Genomic DNA, 18,177 nt, shown 5'->3' with positions numbered 1-18,177 from the left:
CACACACACACACACACACACACACAGTGGGATGTTAATCCTCGATATATTGTTCAAAAAGTAACAAAGACCAAGTTCTTTTTTTATGTTTCTATAATTCTTATAGATCGTCTTTCTCAAATTGTTATTATCAAGATTCTTCTAAGATCTAACATGTCTTTTTGCATCCCTTGCATGCATCCCTCTGTCTCTCTTCAGTCATGTGATCGTTTTGGGTGATGTGAACACCTCTCACAGACCCATAGACCACTGTGATCCAGATGATGTGGTAAGTCCTTAAACCATGCCTTTCCATGATTTCATGATTTCAGTTAACACCAGTTAACCAGGCACAAGTAATAAAATTCCACACAATAAATGCAAAAATGCTGTATGATGTGACAGTTGCAGCCTGTCATAGTTGATGTTTAATAAAGAGCAACAGTGCCTGCTTACTTTTTCAGTGGCCTTGGCTCTAGAAGTAATTTTCTGTATATAGAGAGTGGTGCAGGGATGATGTCAGAAAGTGGAAGACTACTTCATGAGGCATAGAGAAACAGAAATTCTAGGTCTAGCTACTTCTAGTTGGGAAATAATCATTTTGGAACTATTTGCAAATAATATTTGCATTAATTTGCATTAAAAATGTAACTTTTAAACCATTTTGTCATCCTAACATACAGAGTGCTGCGTAATGAAGTGCAGCAGATCAGTGCAAGAATTTCAAATATTGGGGGGTGGGTTACCAATTGTCCCCCTCAATGTCTATGGTGGTTACGGCCCTGCTATTTTGTTCTAATTACATACATCCATAGCGTAAACAGAAATTTTGAAGCAGTTCATTTTTGAAAATGTACGTTTTTAATTAGTAACTAGATAAGACAGCTTGTGGTGTGTGTGCATTGAACAAAATGTCACAGTATTGTCAAGTTATGTTTACCACTTAAAGGGTTAGTTCACCCAAAAATGAAAATTCTGTCATTTATTACTCACCCTCATGCCGTTCCACACCCGTAAGACCTTCGTTAATGTTCGGAACACAAATTAAGATATTTTAGTTGAAATCCGATGGCTCCGTGAGGCCTGCATAGGGAGCAATGACATTTCCTCTCTCAAGATCCATAAAGCTACTAAAAACATATTTAAATCAGTTCATGTGAGTACAGTGGTTCAATATTAATATTATAAAGCGACGAGAATATTTTTGGTGCACCAAAAAAACAAAATAACGACTTATTTAGTGATGGCCGATTTCAAAACACTGCTTCAGGAAGCATCGGAGTATTATGAATCAGTGTGTCGAATCATGATTCGGATCGCGTGTCAAACTGCCAACGGCTGAAATCACGTGACTTTGGTGCTCCGAACAGCAGATTCGACACGCTGATTCATTATGCTCCGATGCTTCCTAAAGAATTGTTTTGAAATCGGCCATCACTTTATAAGTGATTTTGTTTTATTTTGTTTTTTTTGTTGGCGCACCAAAAATATTCTTGTCGCTTTATATTAATATAAAGAGAGAGGAAATGTCATTGCTCCCTATGCAGGCCTCACGGAGCTATCAGATTTCAACTAAAATATCTTAATTTGTGTTCTGAAGATTAACGAAGGTTTTACGGGTGTGGAACGGCATGAGGGTGAGTAATAAATGACAGAATTTTCATTTTTGGGTGAACTAACCCTTTAAGTTATACTTTACTCACTTAAATTGGAGGAAAAAAAAACAAAAACGTACAAAATCTTATAGGAAAATCTCTAAGGAACCAGCGGCGAATTAGACTTCTGGGTTCTGATGTCATACCTGCACCACTATATATATATATATATATATATATATATAGTGCATAGGCATAGGGAAACTGACTCTACGTCATTCACAGTGATTCATGTGTACAATTCTCTTATTGGTGAAGATTTCTTTTCAGAATCATAGGTAATGTAGTTTTTCACCAGGAAGTCCACTGCTCAACACAAATATTTAGAAAAAACAAGTTGAATTGGTGCAGGATAATGTCTTTACATGAAGTAGATATGTTATAGTTTTATTACAGATGTTACAAACTAGCACAGACCTTCTCTTCTTACTATTCTGTTATTTAGGACAACTTTGACGATAATCCTGGGAGGAAGTGGCTGGATCATTTCCTGTTCGATACAGCAGAAAATGAAAATACTGAAGATGAACTTGCAGACACCTCCCAGAAATCTGCCTCTGGTGGCAAGTTTGTTGACTCCTTCCGCCATTTTCACCCAAAGCGCTCCAACGCCTTCACATGCTGGTCCACGCTCACGGGTGCCAGGCAGACCAACTACGGCACACGCATCGACTACATCTTCTCTGACCGCCCTTTGGTGGAGACTGCCTTTACTGGCGTGGACATTATGCCAGAGGTGGAGGGATCAGATCATTGTCCTGTATGGGCGCAGCTCAGCTGTACCCTCCAGTCTAGTCCCAAGTGCCCGCCCCTGTGCACACGCCACATGCCAGAGTTCACCGGCAGACAACAGAAACTTTCACGCTTCTTGGTGAAAGTTCCAGAGAAACTTAGTGTTTCTAAAGGCTGTGAAGAGAGTCTACCTGGATCACAGGATGTTGGGGAAATTCGGGAAAACCTGAATCCTGTAGTACAGGGGAACAGTGTTGCAAAGAAGAGACCTACAGATAGAGAAGCAGACACAAATGCGCACAAAGGCAAAAGAAGCAAGCAGACCAAAACTGAAATTAATGCTAAAGGAAGTCTTTTAGCTTTCTTTAAGCCTAAACAAACAGCGTTGATGCTTTCAAGTGGGAACCTGGGCCCGAAACAGGAAGAATCCTCTCAGGATGGCCCGGGTAGTGAGAGCGACACTAGTAGCTGCCCCAGCGATGTGCAAATGGAGACAAATTCCTCCAAGGTGACAGAAATGGAGATTGAAAATCAGGATGAAGTGGAAGGAGAGTCTACATCCATAGATAAGTCAAATGACTGTAAGAAAGGGCCATGCGCTGGTTTTTGGAAAACTGTTTTGCGTGGGCCTCCTCAGCCGCCACTTTGTAAATCACACAACGAACCCTGTGTTTTACGGACTGTGAAAAAAGCAGGACCTAATTTAGGCCGGCAGTTTTTTGTATGTGCCCGTCCTCAAGGCCACGCCTCCAATCCTCAGGCCAGGTGCAATTTTTTTGCCTGGGTAGAAAAAGGAAAATAGATTTAAGTCCAGGAATCTTTATCCATACTGTATTTCATGTTTTGATTGTATGTGTTTGTTTGTTTTATATATAACATTTTTATTGTTCAACTAACAAAAGAGAAATAAATGCTATTTTTCAGCTTGGGTGTTACTGTCATTGTGTTGTCAGATACTGCAGAAATCCATTGTTCTGTATTCTCTTTATCACTATCTGATTAAGAAATTTAGTTTAGTTGTGAGTTATATAAAGTTAAACAGACCTTTGCCAAATACTGAACTTAAAATGAGTCTTGATGGAAATTTCCATCAAGAGGTGCATCAGTGTTTAGTCAAGAGATCTTGTATTGGCAATGCAAGAGGTGAGCACTCTGTAAAGTCTCCTCCAGCACATCCCAAAGACTTGAGGTTAAGGACAGAACTCAGAGGTGTCAATTCATGTGAGAAAATGATTCTTCATGTTCCCTCACAAACATTTTTTCCACAATTTGAGCCTCATCCTGGAGTATGATCATGGTTCCTACATGTTTGTTTAAGAAATGAAAAGCTACACACTCCAAATAGGGGAAGAAGAACTGTTGCTAAACATATAAGATGCTAGAAACAAAATAATCACTGCGATAATGATCCAGTCATAAACTCTTAAAAATTTGCCTATTCAAATCCAAACAGAATATTTTAAACAAATTTTAAACGAAATAACTCTTTCAATTTAAAATGTAACCTTTTATGTGATCACCATGTTGTACAATATCTTGCATCTATCTTTTGCGTTTCCTTTCTTTAACCAATTTGCTTTCTCATTCTTTAGCTCTTCTTTCCTTCCTTCCTTCCTTCCTTGCTTCCTTCCCTCGTTTTTCATTCATTTCTTTTTTTTCTTTTTTCCTGTTGCTTTTCTTAAGTTGTTTGTTCATTCATTCATTTTTTCCCTGTTCTTTTTCTTTCATTGTTCATTTATTTATTCATTCATTCGCTCTGGCTCGTTCTTTGGTTAATTTTCATTCTTTTCTTGTGTCTTGCTTTTTTTTTTCTTCGTTATTTTTGTCTTCTCCCATTTCAGAAGCTTCAGTCAGATGTCTTTTATTTTGATTAACGTATTTCCGGTTTGAGTTTTTCATATCCTGTGAAGAGAGCTATTGAAGTTTGTGGATAAAATCTAACGGTACGCGGAAGAAAACATCGACATCAGTTATTTCTTGAAGTGTGATGTCTACAGGTGCTCGTGATGGAGGGGTAAGTTTTATGAGCTCTGCGTCGATACATTAACAACCGTGTGTTCTTAGTCGGTAGTTGCAAGCTCGTCCAAAATGGCGAGTGTTTTGGTGGTGTCGCGAGCGCGAATCTTACCTCAGGAAACACGATAAAATTTTATAACGGATTTTAAAAACACATATCAATAAAAACTAGAGAGCTATTTTTTTAAAAAGATTCCTTTAAATGGTCTGACCGATTACAGCTGACAGGTTTGCCCAATAAATATTCAGATGATGCTTAATGTCTAAAAATGTACACTTGGTTACTACTTGACAATGCAAGTACTTTTGTGTTAACGTTACTTTATTTTTTCATGTTTTACTATTGCTTTTTTTGTTTTTACTGAATGCATTTATTAATATATTGATGAGAGAATGCTACAGGTAAACAACAGTTTTTAAATAATGTAAACCATAAACATATATTATCATTGACAAGTTTGGGGTCAGAAAAAAAAAAATGTTTTTGAAAGAAGCATGCATTTATTTCAGAGTAGAAACAGTGATATTGTGAAATATTACAATATAAATATAACAGTTTTATTATATATTTTAAAATATAATTGATTCCTGTGATGGCAAAGCTGATTTTCAACAGGCATTTCTCCAGTCTTCACCATGGCATGATCCATCAGAAATCATTCTGATATGCTGATTATGAAAAATGTAACATTTATGAAATACTTATTTGTAATGGAAAACTTTTCTGGCAAACTTTTCAAATGTATTTACTGTCACTTTTGAACAGTTTAATGTGTCTGTGCTAAATGTATTTATTTAAAAAAATAATCTTATTGACCCCTTACTGGATAGTGCTGTTTGTGTATATACAGTAATAGTGTTTGATCTCATTATTCAGTCCTGGCTAGTTCTGATTTGTATTGTATTTTCATAGTTCATACAATATTAAAGTTAATTTCATCACATCACATCTCTGTGATGATGATGAGGAGACGTACACGTGCCTGGGAGGCGCCCTGGGTAATTTGTGAGGTGGATGAGAGCAATGAATACTCTAATGTAATAGGCCTGCTTGTGTCATATATTCCACCAAAGTCATGGGAAAAAGTGGCAAAATCTTCCTCTCAGAAATTAAATTATTTTTTTATCTTCATCTTTTAGTGGAACTGGAGTCTACTACCAAGCAATGCCTGCAGTGGGACCAGATGGGAAAAACGTCATGAAGTTGATCCCTGTCCAGAAAGTGAACGGACAGTTTTATCAGGCGCCATTTAATACAGAAAGAGACAATGTGGATCTACAACTGAAAGCTTTTGCAAAACCTGTTCATACACCTGCTGCCTCTTCATCTCAAACACAGACTCGACTTCCCTCCCTTCAGCCCATAGCAGATGGACGGGTCGTCCTAAAAACCCTGCCAGAGTTCAGAACTTTATCTAACGCCATCAAACCTCAACCAAGTGGAAATAATAACTTCACCATTCACAATCCAAAGCAAGTGCACGTTCCTCTTGCACCACAATCGGTTTCCCACTATACAGTCCAGTTACCTTCTCAACCCAATGGACAGGGCATGATGGCTGTTCAAACATTGCCTGTTACCGTAAAGTCACCTGCTCTCCCAAACGGTCATTTCCTGCAGATCCCACCGAATGCAAAAGTTAGGACTCTGCCGGCAACTGCGCTCCCGCAGTCCATAAAATGCCGGATAATGAACTCTGTGAATAACACCCCTAACCTTGGGAAGGGTCCACCAACTGTTGTGCTTGTGTCCCCTGTGAACTCTGTGAAGCTAACTTCTGACCAGCAAATGGTTTTGCTTACAAAGCCAAGTCAAATACAGAAGACCCTGTCTCAAAATCCTCCTGCAAACTTGCAAACACCTGTTTGTGTTCCTAAAACTAATGAAGAAGTGAACACTCCCATTAAATGGGTTGTCCAGGAGGGAACAGGCGCAACCGCTCCTTGCCTTGTACCATTGTCGACACCGAATGTCAGCTCTGATAGCTTAAATGCGGTCAAGCATGTCAACTCGGTTGGTAAGGTAAACGAAATCATGGCAAGTAAAGTTACACCACCTCAGACCAGCCAAGAAAAGATCACCCCGGGAAAGGACAACGCATTGGTCATGTGCAACGGGAAAGTCTATTTTGTGGCCAAGAAAAATTCAGAGATCGCCAAGGATGTGATGATCAGCGAAGGTGGAAAAAAGATGTTAGTCAGCACTTCTCCTGCCCTCCCTGCCAGCTCTGTTCTAGGGTCAAACTCTTCTAAGCGAGAACCCCCAAAAAAGTAAGTGAAATCATTGATCTCTGTGATGACGATGAGGAGACGTCCACGTGCCTGGGAGGCGCCCCGGGTAATTTGCCCACACCGAGTCAAACAGAGGTGGATGAGAGCGATGAAGACTCTAATGTAATATTTGTGTCATATATTCCACCAAAGTCAGGTGAAAAAGTGGCAAAATCTGCCTCTCAGAACAAATATGAAGACGTTCAACACAGAGAGATCAACACAAAATCTGTCTGTCTGAATGAACGGAAAAAAACGGCACAAGATAGCATTTGGGATAATCGTTCAGCCAAATTGGGTGATGACAAAATGAATGTGGATGAGCAGGTCAAGAAAAATTTGAGTTGTGTTTTCGAAAATATGAATATGGAGGCAGATAAAGACTTGGACAGTCCAACAGAGACAAGATGTCAAGCTGAAATAGTTGTCGCTGAAACAGTCAACGTGTTGGAACAGCCCCAAAATGTCTGTATTCACACAACTGATAATACTGAAAAGGTAATATACCATGTTTATATACCAGTTTTGTAAAATAGTAATGTAATATCTTTCAAAAGCCTGACATGTATTTAATCTGTTCATCTCTCTTCTGTCTCAGGTCATTGGAAATCCAGCCTCTGATCCGAGTTGTCAACCCAAGAGTGACTGTCAGCTGAGAAAAGAATTCGGCATCACCTCTGACGTACAGATTTGCTTGCAAAGAACAAAGCCGGCTGTGAAGCCAGATCAACAAACAGAGAGACTTATCATAAACAAACGCACGTTAGATGGCCTTCGTAAAGTTATCCAGGATTCAAAGCTGCAGTCAAAAATACAGCTGATGATGCAGGTGAGTTGCATATTAAAGGATTACTTCAGAATTCATATTTCCATCCAAGATGTTCATGTCTTTCTTTCTTCAGTCGAAAAGAAATTATGGTTTTTGAGGTAAACATTCCAGGATTTTTCTCCATATAGTGGACTTCAATGTCTACCAACAGGTTGAAGTTCCAAATTTCAGTTTCAGTCCAGCTTCAAAGGGCTCTACACGATACCAGACGAGGAATAAGGGTTTTGTCAAGCAAAACAATCATTCATTTTCTTAAAAAAATAAAATAAAAATATATACTTTTTAACCACAAATGCTCATTTTGCATTAGCTCTAAGTCCCTTCTCTTCACCTGCACAAAACGCACCCAGATACATTTTCTTGTTGGTAAACGTGTGGACTCAATGTCCTGAAGTTCATTCAACCTCCACAAACACAATAATTTATCATGACGATGATAAATTGAAATACAAAAACTACCTAAAAGACACTGACTCCAGACCGCTCCTGAATACCAACTTACTCTGCCCCTTTCGTGGTGTAAAATGATGCGACGTTGGAAAAAAAAAGCAGGTTTTAAAGAAACGGTCACTTTATCTACTAAATTTGTGCCCTCATGTCCTGCAAAACATTTTTAAATCCTGCAGTACCTTTTCATATGGTATTTTCATACAAGGTTATATACTCATCTCGGAAAAAAAATTAACCTGCAGTTAACTTGCAATATGCTGTTTAAGGACAAATTTACTTTTAGTGTTTTATTTTTTTAATTCATTTTATGCCCAGCTCTTACATGTTTCTGTCTTTCTCCAGTTTTTCCTTGTGGAAAAAAGTAACTTTCCTGACTGAAAACACGTTTTGGAGGAGAGAGGACTGTGGGAGTAATCGCACTGATTAGTTTAATGTGTCTTTGTTCAATTGCTGTGTTTATAGGTTCCCTACACAAAAGTAGAGGAGGATGAAGGTCTGAAGGTCAAAAGAAAAAAGGAGGAGCAGGATGAGAGTCAAGATATTCCCTCACTAAGCACCACATATAACATTTCACCTGTTTCTAAATGCTCAGTAGTTCCCATGGAAAACAGTTTGGTCTCACAGACTTGTCAAAAAGAGGTTTATTCACCAACAGAATCTACAGTCAATAAGGTTCATATGCAGTCTGAAATGCCAGCAGATTCTACTGGTACTCCCTCACCTGCGCAAAACACAACACAGACTGCTAGTCATCCCTTCTTACCTTTCTCTGCAAGGAAGATGCCACCACGCTCTAAAAGAGTTAAGGTGTGTACGGCCTGTCCCTGTGGGACGGTCTTAGGGGTTGCAGAATCCACTTCGTCACTCCATCCACAGGAGAAACCGAATCCATGTACTGTTGCTGAATCACACAAAGGGACAAAAAGAAGCTGCTTAAATAAAACCCCAGTGGAGAGAAGTCAACCAAAAGATCCTGTTCAGAAAGCAACGAAGAAACCGTTATCAAGAAGTCCACGTAAAGACAACGCTCCGTTTGAAAGCTCTACTAGTGAATCATCACACAACATCTCCTCACTTCATAGTTCATTTAGTGCTTTCTCTTCATCCAGTTTACAGGACTGCAACAACCACATTACACTGTCCTCAAGGGGAATAAAATGCGGTAACACGTCGGGCAGCCGCACAAATGCTGAAACATCCCAGCAAGACAGCAGCCAGGTGCAGACAGCATCAGACAGCCCCATCATGCCATTCTCTAACAAACACCCAGGTCCCAAAATAGACAACTTTCCAACCCAAGTGCTCTACTCGTTGGAAGCGCTGGATGCTGAGGAGATAAAGCGGCAGGAGAGGATCAAACGTTTGAAGGATCTGCTGAAGGAGAAGGAGGCTGCGCTGGAGCGGATGCAACAGAGCATGAATGTTTAGTCATGTCTGTTTGAGTTTAAAAGACTGTACACTGCATGAGAAACTGAATACCAGCATTAAGTGTTCAAGAAAAAATGTACAGCATCTTAACTAAGTTTTTCCCCTTTTTTAACGTGTTCACTGGATCTCAGTTTCCAGTCGTTTAATTCAATCTTTGAGTATCTAAGCATTTTGTGTTGTGTGTTCGTCTTATTTATAGTTGTTTGTAATACATTTAAGCAACTTTATATGCCATCACCTTTTTTGACATCTTTGTATGATTTATGTGCCTTCATTAATACTTGTTTTCCTGTTGTTCAATTAATGTAGTTTTAACTAAAAAAGCAATTCAATAAATAAAATAAACTTTTGGAGAACCCTTTGTTGGGTAGATGAAAAAGTGAAACATGACATTAAAAAGTGATTTTTTTTTTTTCTTTGAATTTTTTTTTGCTAAAGAACTGCAGCTGCTTACTAACCCAGTACATAACTTAATTATATAACAATTGCAGTACTAGTGTGTTTAGATTTATTCTGATTATTTCATCGGGACACATTCTATGCTTTGCTGAAATCTTATTACCTTACTGCTAAGCTTCAATTTATTTAATGCTTTTTGCAGCATCTTTATTTAGCCAAGTTCTCTTGGTATAATATACAATTTAATACTTTCTCCCTTTTGCTTCAGACAATGATAATTAAAAGTCTTTACATAAAAGAAAAAATTTCATTCAGAAACATTTGTGGTGTTATATTACATTCTCTGTGTTGCATGTGCTAGATTGTTTGCAATGGCAACATGTTAGAAAGTGTTATCAAACTCATAATAGAGCAAATGATTTAAAGATGAAGACCAGAGAGCTGAATTACTGAACTTTTTACTTTTTAGCTCTGATTAGGACACTGCAAACATTGGTCCAAACATTGTTATGGGCACAACATTGCATGACTATGACAAATGTTACTGTATTACCTTGCCACTATTTATGCTACATTGTTAAGGCTCCGGTATACTTCAAACCAAATCGAAGAACGAACTGATGTGACGTCATTACGAACAAAATCAGGCCAAAACGAAGTTCGTTTTGTGTTCTTTTTGGAAGTTCGAAACGGCTTGCCAAAGCGAACTTTCAGAAAAAGTACGTTCTAGCTGCAAAACACCGTACTACCATTGGTCAATGACGATAACGTAACAGGAGGTGTGCGCTGAGGCGCCGCTTTCACTCGCATGGGCGCGTCTCTGATTCATTTCGTGTATTTGAATTCGTCGAGGTAACATCTCCCCGGGTGAATACATGAACACGCTGGATAGCCACTTTATAGTATAAAATGAAGTTGTGCTTGTAAAAAAAAAAAATGAGGCAGTAACACTGTTTTTCATGTTTGATACTGTAGGCTAAAGCTGCTTGATTTTAAGCAATCTATTGAATAAAGTGCTATATGAAGACGTGACGTGACTGAAGTGCTACTTTGCAAAGCTCGTGCTAACATTCCCATGCTGTTATGATCAGACGCTTTTCTTATGCTTTATATATTAAATGCTTGCTATTTTTTTTTCATTTTTGTTGTGTTTATTTTGTTACTGAGAAGAAAGTGCACGGTACATATTTACATATTCATCTAAACGTCGATCTCAGCAGTGTGGGCGGTGTCAGATGTTCGTTTACAGCAGCGGTTCCCAAACTTTTTTTCCGGCGCACCCCCAAACCCCACTTCAAAAAAAAAAAAAAAAACGCTACAAAGCTTTGTTTTATCGCCATATAAAGACTCATGTTTAATCATGCGCAAATAACAGGAACACGCATGACAATAACAACATCAACAAAGTTTCAATATAATGCAACAACGCTACGCACAAGCTTCCACTTTTAAGAGGACGAGTGACAGACACAGGCTCAGTAACAGAAAGTACGGTTATTTTCAGCCGCGTAAAAGAAACATTGCAGCAATAGGCTAGGCCTATTAAATGACCGTGGAGCTAGCATTATCATCATCATAACACAACGGTTATGGAAATTAGAACGACAGTACATTGAATTAAATTGCAATGAAGTTACAAACGATCCACAACATTAAAGAGAATAAGCTCCGAAATAGATAAAATAAATAAAAACGAGGATCAATCTGAAACTTTTTAAGTGCGACAATAAAATTAGCCTACACACGATCCACAACATAATTAAGTAACAAAGAGCATAGCCTGCAGTGCATAAAAGAGCAGCGCGTATAAGACAGCAGCTGTCTTCTTCTACGTTTCTATCAAAAACTAATAAATTATGGGCGTCGAAGCAAAAAAAAAAAAAAAAAAATGTGGGTGGGTCTTCCCCCCCAAATTTTGATTTCCTTGGTGTACAAATATTATATTATATCATATTCTGAATGTTTTTTAAGCACATTATAGAGAGAGAGAAAAAAAAAAAAAAAACTTTAGACACACAGATATCAAGAATCAGCATGTGATCAGTCAGAATATGATCTGTGGCAATAAAGTATGATTGGTGAATATAAAAATTTAATAACAAATAACTTTCTGTCAGGAGAAAGATTAGAAAACTACTCCTAATGAGGCTGAAAACTACATCAATTAATCATTTTGTTTCCGGTTTTCTTTGCAATACATTATATGTTTTGCTAAACACTGTTACAAAGACCACAAACTCACACAATAAGCCAAGAGTCAAACTGCCCAACTAAAGGAAACACTGACCACCAAAATGGTGACCTAACATTTTCAATAAAACATCAACATCTGAACCTCTGTTAATTCTCAAAAATAACTTCTGCTGAGACCTTGAGAGATTTATTTTCTTCTTTTATTTCCATTTTTTTCTGAGAGTGCAAGCATGATGTTGAACCAACATCACATTGTAAACTTTTTTCACAAAACCTTTGCTCTCTAAAAACCCAGTCAGTTTGGGTTAAAATTCTTTGAAGTTCAAGTATTAGCATTAATTACGTATAGAATTAATTAATTAATTATAGAATTAATACAACATATGAAATTAAATTAAGGACATGCATCAGAAAAATTGGGAATTGTAGGAAATTGTAGTCTGCCTCGACCCAGATTCCACTCCAAGGTATATTTTAGAATGAGCTTAACAGGATAAAAGGTTTGAGATTTGGATGTTCTGCATGGGTTCATTCCGACTGGTGCTACATGTACTTTGTCACTGCTATGCTGCAATAAACTTCTTCATCGAGATCTTCAACGTCCTCATCATTTTTTCTTACATTGGCGAGCCACCCAGCGAGGGATTTCAAATAAAGTGGGAAAGGTAAGAAAAAGCTGTTTTCTTTCTTTTATGCTGTTTTTTGTCAGGGAACCCCCTCGTTTACAAAATCTAGAAAGGAAATTTTAAGGACAGAAGAGAATTGTTTATTCAGTATTAGCAGGAGGAGTTCTTAAGCCTATTCTGTACAATTTTGTTTAAGATTCTAACGGAACTGAATCAGCCCAATGCAGTGTGTTGGTAGAGTTGTATTGGAATTGTTGTTTCTAAAGTAACTGAAACAAAGTGCTTAAGTTTAAAGTTTCTAAAGTAAGTGAAACTTGGTGTTGGTCTCTTATAATTCAGCTAAGATTCTAAAGTAATTGAATCAACCCAACGCAGTGTGGTGGCAGAGTTGTATTAGAATTGTTGTTTCTAAAGTAGTTGAAACAAAGTGGTAAGTTTCTAACGTAACTGAAACTGAGTGTAGAGTTGTTATAATTCTGTTAAGATTCTAAAGTAACTGAATTGACCCAATGCAGTGTGGTCACAGAATTATTTCTAACAGTTATTTGAAAGAATAACTGAAGTGCAGTGCAGGGAGTCTGATGCACAGTGATTCTGTGAAATTTAAAACAATAACCCAAAGAAACAAGACATTGTGAATAGTTGTTGAATTATCACAGTTCAATAAGGTTTTGAAAATGGAAGAAATTATCATTAAATACATAGCTAAGCACGGTTCACCTGGAATGTTTGACGGGATAGAGAAAGCAGATGATCCATACAATTGGGCAATGGGTCAATTCAAAAATTCCCCCAAAATGCCTAAGAACAAAGAAGGAAAAATTGCTAATGCACTTCAAGCAGTTTTTGCTTCATACAAAGTAACTAGGAAGAAAGTTGCTGAAAAAAGCTGAAAAATGAACGACTCGCTGTTGGGGTAATTTCTACAAAAAATTACCTAGCTAGTGAAATGATATGGAAAGAAGAAAAGATCAGAATGCAGAATGAGATTGCATTTCTTAAAACTAACAATGACATACTTAAATCATCTGTGGAAAAATTGGCCAGCAATTTGGAGGAAACGAAGACAGCTTGTGAGTTTATGATCAAGAATGGCATAACTGACAAAAACACCAGTAAGACATTGTTAGGTGTCACGTTGTGTAACCCAGTTCCAGAAATGCCAGGTTTGCAGGGACATAGCTCTGAGGGTTGGGAAAGAGATTTTCGGTCATTCAGTAGTCAAGACAACTGTGCGTGCTATTGAAGGAAGGGAAGAGCAAATGACCACTACGATGGTCAGAGGATTTAATCCAACTGAACTAGAAACTGTGATCAAGAATGTTGGGAAATTTGATCCTGCTAAACAAGATCCATTAGATTTTCTGAAAAACTTGTAGGAATATGCAGAGATTTACCAATTTACAGACAGTGATGCATGTGTTTTGTTAAGAATGTGCTTGCCTGACACTTTGTCTGGAGCCTTAACTCAGAAAGTAAAGGACAGAACTGCAAATAAGTCAGAGAGGAAACAGGCACTATTTGAAGTTTTAGGTGTGTTGTCAGTTAATTGGGATAAAATATCTGAGATGCACATGAGGAAAGGAGAGCACCCAGCAGCGTTTTCAGAACGATTATTGGAGGTGTTTAAAACTTTCAGTGGCAATTCTGATATCACTAAGAATGATGTCAGTTTCAAGTCTGCCTTGATTAACAAATGTGACCCACTCACTCGTTCTGCTGTGTCAATGTTTGTGACACCATTCTCTGAGTATAATGACATTATTGCTAAAATGACACAGTTTTACAACAATAATGCGAATGCAAATAATCAAATGAAAGATGCCAAATCTAGACATCCAGTTGCTGCCTTTGGCAGAAGAGAATGTTCTAGATTTTCTGATGATTTCCATCATAGAACAAGGAGAGTAAATTCAGAAAGTGTTATTCTTTGCTATGCATGTGGAAAAGCTGGTCACATTGCTAGACATTGTCAAGACAATGAGAGACCTCATCAAAGCTTTGTCTGTCATGCATGTGGAAAGCATGGTCACATTGCAAGGCATTGTTTGGAGAAAAGGAGGGAAGATCAGGAGGTTGTTTGTTATGCATGTGGAAAAGCTGGTCACATCGCTAGACATTGTCAAGACAATGAGAGATCTCTTCAAAGCTTTGTCTGTCATGCATGTGGAAGGGATGGTCACATTGCAAGGCACTGTTTGCAGAAAAGAAGGAACGATCAGGAAGTTGTTTGTTTTGCATGTGAAAAGACAGGACACAAGGCAAGAGAGTGTCACTTTTCACATAAAAGAAAGGTGGGCTATCACGATTTGCTTAAGCAAATAGGCAATTTAGAAACCCAGTTGGCACTGTTGAAAGGAAATAAAGAAGAAGACAATCACACTTTGCCAGACACATCACTGCATGAACCACATGACTGTAACTCAGTCACAAGCAGATGATGATGTTAATTAGAATTGTTTTATGATAGTAGCACATTTTCAAAAGAATGTTTACTATCAAAAGGGGGGTGATTCTTTATAATTTATAAGAAATGTTTTAAATGGCATTCATTTTAAAATTAATTTAAGACATTAGTGATGTTTTGAGATGAAATGTCTGTGTAAATGTGAAAAGATTCTTGTGGGAGAAAGGGGGGCAACCTTTTCTTTTATTGTTTCAGATATAAGCATTGAGAAGTTTGTCTGAAATGTGTAAACTCCTGGAGAAAGATGATCTGGTCAGTTGAAGGACGAGAAGGCCAGTGGAACCAGTGGATACAGGGGATTTTCTCAAGAAAACTTTTTTTTGAATGTGAAAAGATTCTTGTGGGGGAAAGGGGGGGCAACCTCTTCATTTTGATTCTTGTTACAGATATATGCATTGAGATGTTTGTCTGGAATGGGTAACTTCCTGGAGAAAGATGATCTGGTCGTTTGAGGAACGAGAAGGCCAGTTGAACCAGTGGAGCCATGGGCCATTCTCAAGAAAAAGAACAGTGATCCATGATCCAGAAACCCAGAGATTTCCAGACCTGCAAGATCCAGAACCCCAGGCCTAAAAGTTCTAGAAACCCTGAGAACCACCATGGGATGAATGGAACTGATGGAGTGACACAGATTCGAACAACAACAGTGACAGCTTCTTCTAGACGGACTTATGATCCAGGTGGAAAAGAACAGACAATGAGAAGAGAAACAAGAGAAGATCAAACAGCTTCAGAGACTACAGACAGACGTCCTTCCACCTAGATGGAAAACAAGTGGGCAAAAGAACATACCCACAAGAAATGCACAACGACAGACTCACTGCACAAGACACTAGAATGAAACAAATATATGCATACTTGGATGCAGAAAATGTATTATTGAATGCTGAACGCACACATATGGATAAAGGATGTCCACACTGAGAAAATGGGCACAATACACAGGACAAAATGAAAAAAGCATGCGCGCACACACACACATACACACATTATATTGTCTATTGATTTTTTATTAGAGTTAATAAAAACTAAACAATTTGCTATTATTACTGATGCAAAGGAAAGATTATGAAAGCCCAACAAGGTTTTGAAGAAAGAAAAAAAAAGACAAGATTTTGGCAAAACAAATGCATGTTGGAGACTTAGCTATTGCCTATTCTGGTTTCATTTGGGATGTAACCTTTAAAACAGCTGTATGTGTATGTATCTTCCTTGTTATTATGTTTAAATGTCAAATTGCAAATAACTCTAACTTTAGGACACTCCCACTTGCTGTGATGGTCCTTGAATGTCTTCTCACCCAAACCCAAGATGTTTGTATTTAATTTTGCCAAATTTTAGATAAAGTCTCTTTGATAATTCTGCCCAATTGGATGGAGCTGTAACCAGTGTGCATGAGGTGATGACCCAATGACGGGTAAGATTCTCTTTTGGCCAGCGGACGACAACCTAAGGCAGGGCTTCACCGCCACTGGGCACCTGCCCAATAGAGAACGGGAGGTGTAATCTGTGAAAATGGAGTGGTTGTGATGCTTCTTTTGGGCCAAGAGCATCAAAGGGGGGACTGTAGGAAATTGTAGTCTGCCTCGACCCAGATTCCACTCCAAAGTATATTTTAGAATGAGCTTATCCCCAAAATGGCTTAATTATCATAGAGAAGAAGAAAGTCAACTGGTATATTGTTTATGTACCATTTGGTTGATCAAATCCTGAGCAAATGGTAATCAATTGTAGAATGGGAATGGGTGTGGGACACAGAGAACCATCTCAGACAATGAGGTGTCACAACTTTAACATACAGACCACAGCTGGTAAAACATGAGAAACTACATTTACATGAAGAGTGGTAAACTGTAACAGGATAAAAGGTTTGAGATTTGGATGTTCTGGGTTCATTCCGACTCCGATGAACCCAAGGTGCTACGTGTACTTTGTCACTGCTACGCTGCAATAAACTTCTTCATAGAGATCTTCAACGTCCTCGTCATTTTTTCTTACAGAATGTTGGACAATAAATATATGAATATAACAGCTTTATTTTGCAGTGTTGTCTAATATCTGTTGAAGCAAAAGTGTCCAAAAGTGGGAATTATGTGATAGACACAGCAATGCATCATTATAAGATCATTATGTTTGTAGCGTGATCCATTAAAAGATACAATATAGCCTATTCCAATTCAGACCTAGATACTATATTATTACTCTTACTCCACTAGGTCTGAAATTTGTTCGCTGTAAACATGAGGATCTTAAATTTATTAATTATTAATTTACTACTAATAAATTTGTAAAGTAGCATAAAATGGAAATACTCAATAAAGTAGGCTAACTGTTACCTCAGATGGTTGAATGGTTCCACAACTGGTAAAATAAAACATATATAAGACAATACAACATTTACTGTGGGAGCCAATTTACTGGTGACTTAATTTAAAAAACTGTTCTATTGTGCTTCTGACAAAAATTAAAACTTACAAATATATTTTTCAGACCTAGTGGAGTAATAGTAATAATATTAAATTACTCCACTAGGTCTGAAATATATATTGTACGTTTTAATCCCCTGGATCACGCTTAACATAATGATCATACAGAACATGATGCATTGTGTCTGTTATCCCATAATTCCCACTTCTGGACACAGTGGCTGTGTTTTTTTGTGTGTGTGTGTGTTTTTGTTTTGTTTTTTTGTTTACGTAGTCAATACTGACTACGTAAACAAAAACTACGTAGTCAATAAGACAATACTGCAAAAACAGTTTACTATCAAGCTGTTATATTCTGTTATATAGGTCTATTTATTTTCCAAAATTCCCAATTTCGTATTAATTCAGTGTTCATAATGCTAATACTTGAACTTCAAAGAATTTTAGGTAACACTTTACTTGAAGGGGTGTGCATAAGACTGACATGACACCTTCATAATCTTGACATGACACGTGTCATGAATATGAAGGAGGTTTTATGTTTATGACAACTGTCATTAAATGTAATTCGCTCAATTATGTCATTTTTAATGCAAAGATGACATTGTTTGAGATGTCTTTGTTACGACAACTTGACATAAACCAACACATCATAACCTGTCAGTGTCTTTGTCATGACAACGTGACATTAGCAAAACATCATAAT

At 37.7% G+C, this 18,177-nt stretch overlaps 2 protein-coding genes across 2 annotated transcripts in view; both read left to right on the top strand.

The window, feature by feature from the left end:
- LOC125280118 (DNA-(apurinic or apyrimidinic site) endonuclease 2-like) overlaps positions 1-3,289 on the top strand; it is a 35,328-nt gene extending 32,039 nt beyond the window's left edge. Inside the window, exons 3-4 of the mRNA XM_048210439.1 lie at positions 147-268; positions 2,080-3,289. Of these exons, the coding sequence (XP_048066396.1) occupies positions 147-268; positions 2,080-3,168 (1,211 nt within the window). The 3' untranslated portion in view covers positions 3,169-3,289. The remainder of the gene's footprint in view (positions 1-146; positions 269-2,079) is intronic.
- Positions 3,290-4,187: 898 nt separating this feature from the next.
- LOC125279574 (ligand-dependent nuclear receptor-interacting factor 1-like) lies at positions 4,188-9,739 on the top strand. The gene is given in 5 exon segments (XM_048209421.1): positions 4,188-4,380; positions 5,523-6,643; positions 6,646-7,151; positions 7,252-7,482; positions 8,395-9,739. Coding segments are annotated over 5 exon segments (2,832 nt in total). The 5' UTR covers positions 4,188-4,372; the 3' UTR covers positions 9,361-9,739.
- The last annotated feature ends 8,438 nt before the right edge of the window (positions 9,740-18,177 follow it).

Source organism: Megalobrama amblycephala, linkage group LG12, assembly GCF_018812025.1.
Source record: "Megalobrama amblycephala isolate DHTTF-2021 linkage group LG12, ASM1881202v1, whole genome shotgun sequence".
NCBI lineage: Eukaryota > Metazoa > Chordata > Actinopteri > Cypriniformes > Xenocyprididae > Megalobrama > Megalobrama amblycephala.
Note: the sequence above shows the minus strand (reverse complement) of the source record. Positions and strands in the feature narration are given on the sequence as shown.